Here is a 16607-nt window from a genome sequence, read left to right as displayed (position 1 = left end):
GTGATCTTCTAATATTCCAGTCTTGTCTGATCCGTAGATGTTTACATGTAAGCATGCACAAAAGCCTCATAGTTCAGAGCAGAGCATACTTTCCTCCATCTGATTAAACTCCGTCACACTCGGTCCGTGAGCACGAAGTGTAACAGTCTTTTTGGGAGAATGTGAGGCTTTGTCATCTGAGCCCCAAAGACAAAAGAGGAGCAAATCCTTTCATGAACATTCTTAATTAGCCCCCGTTTGCCCTCTAATCCAGTTATAGTTTTGCTGGCCCAAAGTTCAAGGGAATCAAACTTACCCCATCCACTTGGTTTTCTACACCTGCCACAAGGATATTTTATCCCTTCTTCAGCCCCACCCCACACACAGACACACACACACACACACACACACACACACACACACGCCATGACATTATTGTATTTGCACTTGCGCTGACTCATTCTTGGATTATTTCGCTACGCTGTCCAAGATTCTAGAGATTCCCAAGACGGTCAACGTCAGGGCTGCTGAGCCAGCGCCTCAGCACAAGATGGCCGCCAGCCCAGCGCCACAGCACAAGATGGCTGCCAGCCCAGCGCCACAGCACAAGATGGCTGCCAGCCCAGCGCCACAGCACAAGATGGCTGCCAGCCCAGCGCCACAGCACAAGATGGCTGCCAGCCCAGAGCCACAGCACAAGATGGCTGCCAGCCCAGAGCCACAGCACAAGATGGCTGCCAGCCCAGAGCCACAGCACAAGATGGCTGCCAGTCCAGAGCCACAGCACAAGATGGCTGCCAGCCCAGAGCCACAGCACAAGATGGCTGCCAGCCCAGAGCCACAGCACAAGATGGCCGCCAGCCCAGCGCCACAGTACAAGATGGCCGCCAGCTTGGAGCCACAGTACAAGATGGCCGCCAGCTTGGAGCCACAGCACAACATGGCCGACTCAACGCCTGAGTCTCCAGACAAGGTGTCACCGACTCGCCATGCTGTTCCGGAGGCCGACGCGGTGCCCGATGCTGTTCCGGAGGCCGAGGCGGTGCCCGATGCCGTTCCGGAGGCCGAGGCGGTGCCCGATGCCGTTCCGGAGGCCGAGGCGGTGCCCGATGCCGTTCCGGAGGCCGATGCCGTTCCGGAGGCCGAGGCGGTGCCCGATGCCGTTCCGGAGGCCGATGCCGTTCCGGAGGCCGAGGCGGTGCCCGATGCCGTTCCGGAGGCCGATGCTGTTCCGGAGGCCGAGGCGGAGGCCGATGCCGTTCCGGAGGCCGAGGCGGAGGCCGATGCCGTTCCGGAGGCCGAGGCGGAGGCCGATGCCGTTCCGGAGGCCGAGGCGGTGCCCGATGCCGTTCCGGAGGCCGAGGCGGTGCCCGATGCCGTTCCGGAGGCCGAGGCGGTGCCCGATGCCGTTCCGGAGGCCGAGGCGGTGCCCGATGCCGTTCCGGAGGCCGAGGCGGTGCCCGATGCCGAAGCGGGGCCCGATGCCGAGGCGGTGCCCGATGCCGTTCCGGAGGCCGAGGCGGTGCCCGATGCCGTTCCGGAGGCCGATGCCGTTCCGGAGGCCGAGGCGGTGCCCGATGCCGTTCCGGAGGCCGATGCCGTTCCGGAGGCCGAGGCGGTGCCCGATGCCGTTCCGGAGGCCGATGCTGTTCCGGAGGCCGAGGCGGAGGCCGATGCCGTTCCGGAGGCCGAGGCGGAGGCCGATGCCGTTCCGGAGGCCGAGGCGGTGCCCGATGCCGTTCCGGAGGCCGAGGCGGTGCCCGATGCCGTTCCGGAGGCCGAGGCGGTGCCCGATGCCGTTCCGGAGGCCGAGGCGGTGCCCGATGCTGTTCCGGAGGCCGAGGCGGTGCCCGATGCCGAAGCGGGGCCCGATGCCGAGGCGGTGCCCGATGCCGTTCCGGAGGCCGAGGCGGTGCCCGATGCCGTTCCGGAGGCCTGCTGTTCCGGAGGCCGAGGCGGAGCCCGATGCCCGATGCCTCCGGCCCGATGCCGTGTAGGCCGAGGCGGTGCCCGATGCCATTCCGGAGGCCGAGGCGGTGCCCGATGCTGTTCCGGAGGCCGAGGCGGAGCCCGATGCCCGATGCCTCCGGCCCGATGCCGTGTAGGCCGAGGCGGTGCCCGATGCCGTTCCGGAGGCTGATGCTGTTCCGGAGGCCGAGGCGGTGCCCGATGCCGTTCCGGAGGCCGATGCTGTTCCGGAGGCCGAGGCGGTGCCCGATGCCGTTCCGGAGGCCGAGGCGGGGCCCGATGCCGAGGCGGTGCCCGATGCCGTTCCGGAGGCCGAGGTGGTGCCCGATGCCGTTCCGGAGGCCGAGGCGGTGCCCGATGCCGTTCCGGAGGCCGAGGCGGTGCCCGATGCGGTGCCCGATGCCGAGGCGGTGGCCGATGCTGTTCCAGAGGCCGAGGCGGTGCCCGTTCCCGATGCATTGCCCGAGGCCACTCCCGCTCCGCCCTGGGGGACTCTGGCGTCGACCACGAGGACGTGGTGGTCCTCTGCTCCGCCCTGGGGGGCTTCTGCTCTGACCACACGGACATGGTGGTCTTCTGCTCCGCCCTGGGGGGCGCTTGCCCTGACTACACGGTTGTGGTGGTCTTCCGCTCCGCCCTGGGGGACTCTGGCGTCGACCACAAGGATGTGGGGGTCCTCTGCTCCGCCCTGGGTGGCTTCTGCTCTGACCACACGGACATGGTGGTCTTCTGCTCCGCCCTGGGGGGCGCTTGCCCTGACTACACGGTTGTGGTGGTCTTCCGCTCCGCCCTGGAGGACTCTGGCCTTGACCACAAGGGTGTGGTGGTCGTCTGCTCCGCCCTGGGGGGCTTCATGTTATTTTTTCCTTTTGTTTTTGCGTTAATGTCTGTCCCTGTTCCTTTCTGTTAGTCTGGCCCTCCGTCCCTCCCCCTGAACCTCCTCCGGTCCTCCTCCCTCCTGGTCTTTCTGTGTTGTGTTTACATTCTGGTGCCTGTTCCCCATGTTTTTCTTTTCTGGCCCTCCGTCCCTCCCCCTGAGCCTCCACCTGTCCGCCTCCCTCCTGGTCTCTGTTTTGTGTCTGTCTTGGAGCGTCTGGGAGCCACTCCGTAGAAGGGGGGTACTGTCACAGTGTCTGGGTTGTGTTCCCTGGGTTCCCACTAGGTGTCCTCAGTTCCCACGGTGTTTATCATATTATCACTTCCTGTCTCCTTATTTGGTCACCTTCCTCCTTGTTTAGTTAATTGATTGTTTCCCCACCTGTCTCCTGTTTCCCCATAATCCTTTTGTGTATTTATACCTGGTCTGTCTGAGTCTTAGTCACGGAGTCCTTGTTTAATGTTGTATATTAATTCATGTCCGTCAGTTCTTGCCCTTGCCTTGTCTTCGTTTGGTTTATGTTTGGAATGATGTTTTTGGTTACGACTCATGCCTGGACTGTGTATTCTCTTTGGATTACCCCCTTATTAAAGACGTACTCGCAATTGGTTCTCCAATGTGTTTTCTGTGTTTTCTGTGTTTTCCGTAACACCGATCGTGACAAAAAGATGACAATACCTTTTTTTTTATGCAACCACAGCCACCTTTCTTCCATCTTATTCCCATCATTTAGATCTTGTACAGACATAGTGGTGCTATGTTTGAGCAATTTATGATAAAATGTATGTTCTTTGACATGGTATGTTGACTGAATCACAAGCTCCTCCAGTGTCAGGTGATCTTCTAATATTCCAGTCTTGTCTGATCCGTAGATGTTTACATGTAAGCATGCACAAAAGCCTCATAGTTCAGAGCAGAGCATACTTTCCTCCATCTGATTAAACTCCGTCACACTCGGTCCGTGAGCACGAAGTGTAACAGTCTTTTTGGGAGAATGTGAGGCTTTGTCATCTGAGCCCCAAAGACAAAAGAGGAGCAAATCCTTTCATGAACATTCTTAATTAGCCCCCGTTTGCCCTCTAATCCAGTTATAGTTTTGCTGGCCCAAAGTTCAAGGGAATCAAACTTACCCCATCCACTTGGTTTTCTACACCTGCCACAAGGATATTTTATCCCTTCTTCAGCCCCACCCCACACACAGACACACACACACACACACACACACACACACACACACGCCATGACATTATTGTATTTGCACTACCCTACAAAGAGCTCAAGTCTTTTTCCTAGTTTCAAAAAGTGGGGTCAGCGAACCCAAAGAGAAGAGATGCTATTGCAGAGGTCATTTTGACCTAGCTGAACCAGTTACATTTAAATCTACAGGAGGAAAACTGAATACTGTAACGAGAAGAATATGTTGTCGAGAAAACATATCTTAATGGAAGAAGATTATAAAAGGGATAGTTCACCCCCCACAAAAAAATCTGTTATTTACTCACCAGGGTTATTAGTTAACTTAATGTAATTCCAAAACTATAATGATAACTATAAAAAAAAAAAAAAAAAAAAATCATTACTTGAAAAAATTATTTCAACTACTTGATTTACTATTTGATACTATACATACTTTATATACAAAAATAACTTACTTATAAATAAACTAACAAGCTAATATATATATATATACACACACACACACACACACAAACAAACAAACATGTTACATATAAATAAACAGTAACAGTGAGACACTAAAATATTTCTAAAGAAATAATTATAAAAGATTGTCAAACTACTCAATATGTTTTTTATTTTTTAAGAATCTCATTTATTAAGGCTTTGTTTCTTGATTATTACATCAGGACAGTTGTATGACCCTGACCCAGACTCATGCCCACCCAAAAAAAAAACAAAAAAACATTCTAATCATACAAGTGTATTCAGGTTTCCTCCCAAACATATGTATGCAGCATATGGCACATTGTGTCATATTAATATTGTTCCGACAGTGATCATTTTAAACAGACTCATTTCTGCATTGTGAAGCTGATTTTCCATTGTGTTATCCTGAGCTACATGACTGATTCCTTGGATCCTTGAATGTGTCGAGACTGAAGAGGGGATTAAAAATTATACAGCTGAACTGGACCACTTCAAATGAATAGTGCCCAATTAGTGTGTGTGTGTGTGTGTGTGTGTGTGTGCAGGATTTCAATTAGCTGCTGTGTGATTCTGATCCAACTTGACTCCTTTGGTTTTGGCCAGGTGCACTATAGGGCAGAGGCATTACTCAATGCCATTTGGCCTGTGAAAGCAGGGTTCTGTTGAGATTGCATTGTGCTCTCTCAAATGAGTGGAGATGTGCAGCTTCATCAGTGTTATTGTACATTCTTTCTATATTGTGGCTTTCCAAGGAACTTAGCTTTGCAACAAAATGTTTTGAATATGTTATGCAATATGTTTGTTTATTTTCTATTTGTGGCATAAATAACAGTTGTGCTATTGTCCTAAGTAATATAAACCTCTTCTATTATGCAGTTTCTAATATGATGTTTTCATTCTAGATGAAATACTTTGTGGCAGACTGGAAAAGAGCCACAACGTGCAGCCTGTGGCTTCTTCGCCACTCGTCCCCTTTCACTTCTCAAACCTGTGCGAAATCTGGTCGAACAAGTTTTGGAAATCACAAGAGAGGATTCGCATTTCTTTCCCTCCATTAATGGGAGCGACTGCCATTCACAGGCCAATTCCTGACCCAGAGTATTGTGTTTCTGACCTGAGTTAGTCTTACTCACCTGGCAGCGGCTCAGGCAGGAACTCCAGGGCCCTTGACCTGCTGGGAGTCTTTCCTCCACCCTGCTGGGTCTGAGTCAGCCAGTGACCTCAGTAATGAGATGAAATCAGTGTGACTGGATGTATCATGCTGTACAGAGAGGAAGTCAGGCTTTCAGAAAGTCATTCTTACATGGTGTATCACAGGTGCTAAACGCTCAAATAAGCACTTTTTAATGCTTTAAAAGCAGCATAATACACGCGGTGAAATGACTAATGCTGCTTGTTTTGGAGTGAACTGTTCTTTTTTTCAATGATGGCTCAGTCAAAAAATCAGAAATTGCTATATGAATTCAAACAATTCTTATAAAATAGACCAAATAATCTTTATAAACATATATAAAATAATGAATAAACTTTACTATCAGCATTATTTTTTACAGCTCTATGCAAAAATGTGTCAGTAAAGACATTTATAATGTTACCAAAGCTTTCCATTTGAAATAAAACTGTTCTGAAAATATTAGGCAGCACAACTGTTTTCTGTTAGAAATATTTCTTGAGCAGCAAATGAGCATACTTGCATGATTTCGGAAGGATCATGTGACATGGAAGATTGTAATGGCTGCTGAAAGTTCAGCTTTGTTAGCACAGGAATAAATTACATTAAATAATATATTCAAGTAGAAAATGGATGTTTTGAATTCTAGTAATATTACACAATATTACTGTTTTTATTGTATTTTTGATTAAATCAATTCAGTCTTTTTCATCATAAAAAAAATCTTCCTCACAACAAAGTTTTAAACAGCAAAGAGTAGTTGTAAATTAATGTAGTACAGTGTACAGATATATGATGTGTTAATGTCATACATAATGCACATGAGTTTTGTAGAGAATATGTGTAATTTTATATTTAATCTCACTGTAAGAGCATAAAATATGATTAAATGTACCAGTGGTGGTATATGGACACATATTTATACTTCCTTAGTAATTTTTTGCATTAAAGGGGTCAGAGATGCCATGGAAGCAGTACAGACAAAATCAATCAAGTGCAAATGGCCAATTTGCTTTTGTGCCGGGTTCATGTTGTGTTAAATTGTTTGCTCTACTGTTATGCTTTAATACAGCATGATCCTCTTCAGCACTCTCCAAAACTATACAGAATATCTGCTTAAACAAACAGACAACCACAGTTTCCATTTTGCAGAGCAGCTCGAAGGTGTGTGGGCTCTGATGACAGGTATTGCTCATGGCAGGCACCTGGCAAAGCTTTAGAGGAGATGGGGCACTGAAGTTCAACCTGTAGCACTTCCTGATTGGTCTGGAAGGTTGCCTTTGAATATCAGAGTAGTTATTATGTGCCTTGTTTAGAAACTGAAGTATTTTAATTAAATATTTCACTTTTTTGTTGCAGTCGTCATTATTGTGATTAGAATGTCAACACTTAAAATTCAATTATTCAAATAATTATGAAGAAAAATTCTGCTGGACTTCAGGTGCCACACAAATGAACATTAATGTATTTTAAAATGTAATTTATTCCTGTGAAAGTGAGACTGAATTTTCAGCATCATTACTCCAGTCTTCACAGTCACATGATCCTTCAGAAATCATTGTAATATGTTGATTTGGTTCCATAAAACATTTCTTATTATTATCAATGTTGAAAGCAGTTGTGCTGCTTATTTTTATTTTGTTTTTCTTTTTCTTTTTTTTCTTTTTTTGTAGTAATGTGGAAATGTAGTTTTTTCAGGGTTCTTTGATTAATAAAGGTAAAAAACAGCATTTATTTTTAAATAGAAACATTGTAAATGTATTTGCCATCCCCTTTGATCAATTTAATGTATCCTTGGTGAATATAAAATGTAATATACTTGAAAGTTTGAAGTCTTATTGACTCCAAACTTCTGAAAGGTATGCAAGTGAAAGTGAAGTGACATTCAGCCAAGTATGGTGACCCATACTCAGAATTCATGCTCTGCATTTAACCCATCCACACACACACACACACACACAGGGCAGCCATTTATGCTGCGGCGCCCGGGGAGCAGTTGGGGGTTCAGTGCCTTGCTCAAGGGCACCTCAGTCGTGGTATTGAAGGTGGAGAGAGAACTGTACATGCACTCCCCCCACCCACAATTCCTGCCGGCCTGAGACTCAAACTTACAACCTTTCGATTGCCAGTCTGACTCTCTAACCATTAGGCCACGACTTCCCATTCACAAGAATACAGTTATGTCTCTGTCCTTCACTATTGTTGGTGATCTCTTATCAGCCATGTTCTCAGAGTTGTGGTCTGGACAGCTGGTGCTTGATAGTCTTGGACATTAGACACCTCAATAACAGATAAAGCTGAATAAGATGCCTCTCGTCTGAGGACACCTGTGTGTTGAAACTAAATCCATGTTTTCTTATCAGTAGGATGTCTTTTTTTTTTGTACTCTGGGCTTACTTTACTTAACTCATTCTCTCTTCATGTCATGCTGGGCTTGATTTTATCAGAGCTTCAGATTATTTCAGCTGCAGGCATTCTCTTTCAGGCATTCAAAAGGCTTTGCATTGAATATTTAATTGTGAGATTTTTTAGTTGGCCAGATAATGTATCAAGTATATGTCTATGTTTTTAAAGTTATAATTCAGCAAAAATACTAATTGTCGTAATTTACTTAAGGCTTTTTTTCTGAGGATAACAAAAAAGATATGAACATGAAAAAGCATGAGCACTTTTAAAAAAAATCTCCTTTTGTGTTCTGAAAAAAAAACATACAGGTTTGGAACAGCATGATGACAGAACTTCAATTTTATCCCTTTAATCTTTTCTCTTGTAGAAACTATGATTGCACAAATGTGTCATTAACTGAATTAGTTTCAATTCATCGTAACACCTGGCTGTTTCATTTAAAGATTTATCATCATACATATGCCACGTTATCTCTGTTCAGCAGCATCCACATGAAACACATTTCCATGTGTTAAGTTCTTACTAATATAATACTGAAAGCCCAGGGGAAAATCCAATTCATTACATTCAGACTTAACTTATTATAGAGGTCACCACATTTATCAAAGCTGTGTCAAAACATACTTAAATTGTTTGTTGACATTCCCAGCCGACGAACAGCTTGTGGGACAAATTTGCAGCTAAAAACGAAAACCGATATGTACTTGTGTGCTCCTTTTCAATACAAGGATCACTTTGAGGAAACCTGATGCGCTCTAACATGGCTGTGCTGTGCCACTCTGCATTGTCTGAGAGGTCAGGAGCTATGCAGCAACAGAAGCTCAAGGCTGCCCAGTGTCGGCCTGTTTAATCATTTTTTCTCAGATTAGAATGGCTAACATAATAAAAAGGAGGAAATCTGTTTTCCCTTTGAATTGATACAGAAAAACTAGAAAATATATTATTATAGTTATTAATATTATATTTTTAGTAGTATTGTAGTCTGTTGTATACAAAATTAGAGAAATTGATTCACCAAAATAAATGGGATTGTTAAATGGGATGATTACTGGCTGTATCGCCATCTGACTCGCTGAAGAAACCAAACAAAGCAGTTTAGTCGAGCATTTCTGAAATGTGTTTATTCTGCCCCAGCTTTCGCTTCAATAATATAAACCGCAGAAATCCGTGTTTAAGCCATGTGCTTTTCTTCAGGCTTGTTTTAGGAGGGATTTTTTGAAAAAGTATCTCACCAAAGACCAGTATAATCCTTTTTCATTTAATTCTATTTAAAGTAATTGTAAATGGTGAAATGTAATTTCAATATTTAAAAAAAAAAAGAATCTATCAAAAATATGCCACATGAATGTTCTGTTCCATTAAATTTGATTCTATTTAATATATTGTAAATATGTGGCTATTAATTTTGTGGTGTTAATCAAAGATGTTTCATCGTAAAAATGGGCTTCAGTAATTGAGAACAATAGATGGGTGTTTGTTCTGCTGCCAACTAACAAAGCAAACGGCTAAGAGGGTCACTGTTGCTGAGGGGCAGGACATTGGCAGACTGCTGACATTGTCATTGATATAATGAAGCACTTGCAGGAATAACAAGCATGTCTCTGTGTGTCCAGTGTTTTGGAGTTAACACCGCTTTTGAACAGCTTTAATCCTGTAGCGTGTTCTTTCAATCTTCAGCAGATGTTTCTTTAATCCCTCGTTAAAACTTAATTTATTTGGTGCCTATAGTTGAGTTGTTTTGTATGACTCTGGTTTTGTGTTTTTTTAATTAATGGTTGTTTTGTTTAACAGGTGCCGTGTTGGATCTGGATACCTGCTCATGTGAGTTGTTCTCCAGCTATGGAACCCTGGCCTCTCATGGCCTGGGGCCTGATGCTGACCGCCATCATCAAAGTGGTTCAATCGAGGGACTTCACAGAAAAAGACATTGTTTTTCTCCATCCCTCAAGTAAGTATTTTTTTTCTTAGATTCTGCCAAAGCCTTGAAAATGAAACCAGTGTCAGTAATAATTTCTCAGTCATGACTTCTGTAAAGACTGGTCGGGCTTTAGGCTCTGAATGCAGGCAGACTTATTCCAAATGCAGTGTTCTTGATTTTCTATTGTGTCCTAATAATTGGCCAGGCCTTCCAGGCCAGTGATCTGTAGCTAAACTCAGCATCTCAGCTGACATAGCAGCTGTGTTAAGATCCCCCACCCTGAAACTCATGGATTGCCTTCCATGCTGATTCTAAATCAATTGTTCAAAGCATGTGCCAATGGCCACAATGGCAGTGTAGCTGTTCCTTCATGGGCAAATGGTTGTTATGTCCATCAAATATATGGGTAACATTTTCTTACAACATTAATCAGATCATAGTCAACAGCGAAGCCAGTTTTTTCTGTATTTTACTGTAGTTTGCCAGTAGGAAATATGAGTTTACATTTCCAACATTGCTTTTGTCAGATTTTTTCCAGCACATGGAGTGTGACAACAGCTGGTGCTTCACACATTTCTCAACAGCATCGTAAGCTACGTTGATTGCAGAGACCACCGTAGAATGGCAATGGGTCTATGATCTACTTAGGCTTACGATGCATTTGAGAAATGCCATCATCTAGTCAATCTGGGATGACTGTGGCAACCTCTCCAAGATACTTGAAGAAACCTACCTGCAAAGCTACAGTACTGTGAAAAGTTTTAGGCACTTGTGTAAAAATGCTGTAATGTGAAGATACTATCAAAACTAATGTCCAAAAAATATTTTATTTATCAGTTAACTTCTAACTAACTTCTTAACTAAATCTAATCAGTATTTGGTGTAACCAGCGTTTGCGTTTAAAACAACTTTTGTAATTTAAGCGGTTTCAACGTCAGCAACATAAACAAACTTTACTGCGTGGGCACGCTTTTGTGGCCCTAACTTATCTTCCAGTAGACTTCCAAATAGGATCAATATCAGCTAAGTAGTCCCTCTAGAGTAGATTATTTTTGATAACAAGCAAAATACGTTTGCTGCGTAAATCAGACTTACTGAAAATGCAAATGCTGATTTAAACCAGGAGAAACAGAGGTTTCCCCAGTAACTGCTGTACACAAAGCAGCGCTGAGCTCACTTTAAAAGTGACATATAAAATTGTATAGACTAATTAAAGATGGTCTACCTTCAGAAAGACAGTGTTATAAAAACACCTGCACCTTGTTTTAAACGTGCAGTGCGTGATCATGTTTATTCAACGAAGCCTTTTGGAAAATGGGTCGGTTATGATATTGTGAGTGCCACAAATAAATAAATGTATGTGAAATGCATCCCACAGCATAACCACCTTCAGTCCAACTTCAGTCTATTTATCACCTTAACTTCAACTGCATTTGTAGACGGCGCCATAGCCAAAGTGATAAACAAACACAGACCAGAAGTTAAATTAGTGCCAGGCACATGCGCCCGATGAAACCGTCTATACACTAGGTACTCTTAACAATCTCACCAGATTATTTGAATGTACTGATGGTCTAAGCATTACATCTTACTCATTGATTTATAATGAAAGTTACAATAATCTGTTACCAATACATAATTTTAATATCTCAGAATCTGTTGGATACATGTGGATTGTTCAAGTACAATTTTGCCATAATGAAAGAGAGTAGAGGTTGGTTTCAATTCTGTTGAGAGAATTAATCTGTGAAATCCCAAACTCTTTCATCACAGTGAGCAGGACCTCCCAAAATCCTTTAAGCTGTATGCCGGCTCTCCGGTGTGCAGCTGGAGATATCCGTATCTGCTCAATGGCCCAGTGGGGATTGAGTGTGTGTGTGTGTGTGTGTGTGTGTGTGTGTGTGTGAGGTTAAAACAAATCAGTTCTTATGAGTTCCCGAAATAGTCTTTGCACCAGCACTGATTTTGTGACCTGCTGATATCCAGCTGTTGTATATTGATGTAGAGGATTTATGATGATCTTGGAGTTCATTATGTTTCATGACTCCAGATGGCAAGTGTGGATTTACAACCCCATGAGATCATTCAGAAAACAAAACACACTCCAGCTACTTAGCCTAGTTAGCGCTTCTTTACAGTCTCATAATAAAAAACATGCAAAAGCATGCTTACACTGAATTATGTTACAAATTGTTTTGTTTTCTCCTTTTTGACACCAAAAATTAAACAGACATGCTTATTGAATTAGCTGGAGGAAAGGAAGAAAATGTATAATGTTATAATGACATAGACATCCGATGGTCATAAAAATGTTGGATTGTTCATGTTTTGCTGTTGTTTTAACTACAGTGTTTCTCTCACCTCCTTAAGTCTGTGCTATTAATATCTAAGTGGGGATACAGTCAGTTGTATCATTGTTTTCATCATTTAATGACCACTTTCATTAGAGTCACAAGAATTTGGGGGACTTATCGGTTAAACTGTAGGTCAAAATGAGCTACTAAGCTCGGTTTGTATATACAGAGCTATTTAGAGACCTCAGAGGTAATAACACATCAGGGCTGTCTGGATGAATCAATGGCTTGTTTAAATCAGTAAAATTCTTAAAATCTTAAAAGTAAAATTGTAAAATTCTTAATTTTTCTTTTGCTGGGTGAGGTCAACAAGAGTTTTCTTTTAAAAAAACAAAAAACAAAGAGAGACTGATGTTTCTGTTTCATGTGAGCTGTGTAATCTGATTGAGGAGCTCCAGAAGAGAAACACACTGTGTTCCAAAGTTGCAAAAGCTGGAGGAAGTGCCCTTGATTAGATACAGTAGTGTCTCAGTCCATGTGGCAGGTGTTCCTGATGATTAGGAAATGGAGACAGACACAGAAAAAAACAATTCTGAGTGTGATTTAATTATTTAAAAGTGCTATTAGTGGCATTTCATCTAATCTGCAAACACAGTGTGTAAATTATGATGTCAGATGAGAATGTTTGACTTGCTCCATAGGAAATAATACAATATTTTTTAAACATTGTGGTATTTTACATGGTAATACTGATATTCTCAGATGAAGAATCAAATATTTTACTTATATTTTTCAAATGAATATTTGTTTTTGTTAATATACTGTAACATTATGCCAATACACAATTAATTGGGGAAAAAAGGAATAATTTTAATGAGGAAGGATGCATTTAATTGATCAAAAGTAACTTTTACATTGTTGTAAAAAATATTAATGTGAAATAAATACTGTTCTTTTAAACTTTCTATTCATCAAAGAATCCTATAAAATGTTTAATGATTTCCACAAAAATATTAAGCAGCAAAACTATTTTCAGCATTGACAATGATTAAATGTGTTTTAATCACCTAATCATGATTTCAAGAATGATTTATGAAGACTAGAGTAATAGCTGCTTAAAATGTACCTTTGCCAACAAAGAAATAAACAAAGTCAAGTTGACGGTTTGGGGTTTTTGAATATTTTCATTTTTTGTTTTTGTTTTTGTTTGATCATTTCCATTCTGTTTACATTGATAATTATTCTGCTGCATCTGTTTTCCCAGCAACTCCATATCCAGGGGGATTTAAATGTTTTACATGTGAAGATGCACCTGACAACTATGAATGCAACCGCTGGGCTCCAGATCTCTACTGTCCACGAGGTACCAACATCTCCATTACCTCTCTCTTATTACAGACAAGTAAGAATTCCTTTGAAAGGTATTTCATCATATCTTTGTCTTGCAGTGTGTGTCTTGAAACAAAAGTACAGTTATTTTTTTAAATCCCTGGATTTTTTTTTTTTTGGGGGGGGGGAAACTATAATAAAACAGTCACATGGCATTTAAATAGTCTAGGTGCAGTGCTATTGAAGTGCATTTAGTGAATAAGATGCTGGGTCAGTATGTTTCAGGTCCTGCTTTGCCTTTGAGTTGCTCCATGTATGTATTCAGTACATGTTTTTGCCATGGATATGAGTCCTGTGCTGCATTGTGTCTGATTTACAGCACTGTGTTAATGGTTCAGGAGCTGTAACCCTTTACAGACACTCATTCCTTCAGTAAAGCACATGCTGCTGCATATCATCTGCACATTTGCAGGTCAATGAATACATTTACAGGAATGCAATTCTCAGTGTTCAGTGTTTCTACATAGTTCATAAATATTGTGCAATATTGTGTTATTGTAAGACTCACATTTCAAGGACACATGAAATTTAAAGCGGCTGAGAGCGAGTTCTGCAATATCCGATCCATTTTTTTTTTTAAATCCCTGGAAGGATGTTGCTTTTCCTCTGAAATCTGACTCCTTTATCGGACTGGATTTAAAGCTGTCTTTTGTGATGTATACAGTATGTCGTTGAGAAAACTAAGTGAAGCTTCTTTATAACTTTTAGAGAGCAGATATTGCTACACACAACATAAGATGAGCTGGGATGGAAACACAGTGTCGGTGACAAAGCGTTGTGTGGCGCTGGAAGACTGTCTTGTAACTGGGTGCTCTGAGGTGGATCATGAAGGAAACAAGGTGAGATACAACTCACATTATATCAAGTCACTTATGTTTCAGACCAAATGTGTCCAGTCTGATATCCGTCCTCGTTCTTCTTCTCATCTCATTTTACACAGTCCACTTGAAGTGATCTTAAAGTAAGCATGTCGAGTGGTTGATAAACACATTTCTGATCGGCTCTGCTGCCTGTAGGATCTGGCTCAGTCAGCAACACTAAACTCAGCTCTTTAGTTAATCCATTTATCCTCTCAAGTGATTTCACTGCAGATGAGATAAAGGTGTGAGTTATGCTGCCGTCTCTCTCAGTAATCCTCCTTTGAGTAATCCTTGCTGAAAGGTGCGCCCGGTCACTCCCTGAACTCTTTGTGGTTTACCTTTTACCTCTAGCAGAGGACAGGAGTTATGCAGAGGGCAGGGGGCAAATGTGAAGAGGCCAGATTGAGAGATAAATACAGCGTAAAGATGCCACAGCTATACTAAAAGGGAAAATTTAGAAGCTGAAGGTTCATCCTTGGGTTAAAAAAGGTTTAATTTATTTGTGTTTGTCTGAAGTGATTTTGTTTTCTCTCTAGGTAGACTTTAAATAATGACTGTTTACTGTTCATGTTCAGAGAGGTGAAGCAGAGGCTTTTATTACAGTGCAGCACTGTACTGACATTCCGGCCTAATCCGAAGTGTGGTATTAAACTTCAGCAACCCATTTAGCTCAAAACACTTAACACTAGCTTTGTTTTGTAGAAAATTTCATCCTGGGGTATGGTGTCAATTTTTATAAACTTTTAGAAATGTTTAGATTCTAATTTGTTCTATCTCCAAAGGCCTCTTTGCACAGCTGAGTTAAGGCTGCTCTGTTCCTGTGCAAAACTCTGTGTAAAGATGTAATGCTGTATAAAAACTAAACTAAAATTTTCCTGATCTGTCCCACCTCTGCTCCTAGTTTTAAAGTATACAGAGGTATTATCTGCCACCTCAGAGCATCATTAAACTAAATTTTAATTTAGCAGCTGAGTCCTTAACCATCTTCAAGAAAGAGCTAAAGACATATCAACACCAGCACTCTCTATTTAATTTCTACTCTATCTGCTTGTTTTCTTTTGAATTATTTAAACGAAATCTGGCACTCTAATACTAGCACTCCCCATTCTTTCTTTGATTGCTTCTATTGTCCTCATTTGTAAGTTGCTTTGGATAAAAGTGTCTGCTAAATGGCTAAATGTAAATATCACTTCATTTAGGTGTCTGTTACTGTGTCTTGCTGCTATTTCAGTGTCTTGCACATGAGGGGCACATTTTTTAATGCTGCGTTAGTTAAGTTAAAGCGATTTTTGAAACAGTTTGTCAACCAATCAGAAGAAGCCAGGGGCAGGGTAAGCAACACAAAGTGTGTGTCATTTGTTGTCACACAAATATCAGAGGAAATGCATTCAATGTGTTTTACGATGTGGAAGAAATTGTGGTCAAATTATATTGTGGCCACAAATTAATTTGTTCCAAAAGTGTATTAATTTGTGGCCATGGTTTATATTGTTCCCTAATTTAAATCGTGGCCAAATTGTAATCGTTTGTCCAATCATTTGTCAATTGTGGCAATAAATTAATTAATAAGTTGTCGGAACAAATTCTTAATTTGTGGCCACATTATCTTTCAACTATTTTTCATTATTCTTGAGAACCTTGCATTCTGTGCTTTTTTACTGTTCGCTAGTGCTGATTCTCGTGTTAATTGTCTGCTTTTTCTCCATCCAGGTGTGTATATCCTGTTGTGAGGGGAACATCTGTAACATGCCCCTCCCACGAAACGAAACTGATGCCATCTTTGCCACCTCATCTCCCATTAATGAGAGCGTTCAGCGAGCACAGAGTCCCACGCTGATGCTTTCTGCCTGTATCATCATCCTAATGCTCCACAGTATTAACTGAGAGAATCGCCCGGAGTGGAAGAAACCTTCATGGCAGTTATTTAGGAAACCGTTGACTTGTGCCCGTCAGCTGTGGGCTTTACTTTTCTCAAAATGAAGTGTTTTTATTTCCTTTGAATACATTTTTATGAATCCTATACTAATGTTCGATATGAAAAAAATGTTTTTTTTTTGGTTGGTTTCCCTGAAGCTGAGTG

The 16607-nt window shown here is 42.2% G+C and overlaps 1 protein-coding gene across 1 annotated transcript in view; it reads left to right on the top strand.

Moving 5' to 3' along the window:
- Nucleotides 1–16607, top strand: part of LOC132152907 (ly6/PLAUR domain-containing protein 6-like) — a 28095-nt gene extending 11488 nt beyond the window's left edge. The window contains exons 2-5 of the mRNA XM_059561887.1: nucleotides 9858–10014; nucleotides 13543–13641; nucleotides 14376–14506; nucleotides 16238–16607. Of these exons, the coding sequence (XP_059417870.1) occupies nucleotides 9906–10014; nucleotides 13543–13641; nucleotides 14376–14506; nucleotides 16238–16411 (513 nt within the window). The 5' untranslated portion in view covers nucleotides 9858–9905 and the 3' untranslated portion in view covers nucleotides 16412–16607. The remainder of the gene's footprint in view (nucleotides 1–9857; nucleotides 10015–13542; nucleotides 13642–14375; nucleotides 14507–16237) is intronic.

The sequence above is a fragment of the Carassius carassius genome, chromosome 11 (genome assembly GCF_963082965.1).
Source record: "Carassius carassius chromosome 11, fCarCar2.1, whole genome shotgun sequence".
NCBI lineage: Eukaryota > Metazoa > Chordata > Actinopteri > Cypriniformes > Cyprinidae > Carassius > Carassius carassius.
The sequence above is the reverse complement of the archived record's forward strand: the minus strand, read 5'-3'. Positions and strand labels throughout refer to the sequence as shown.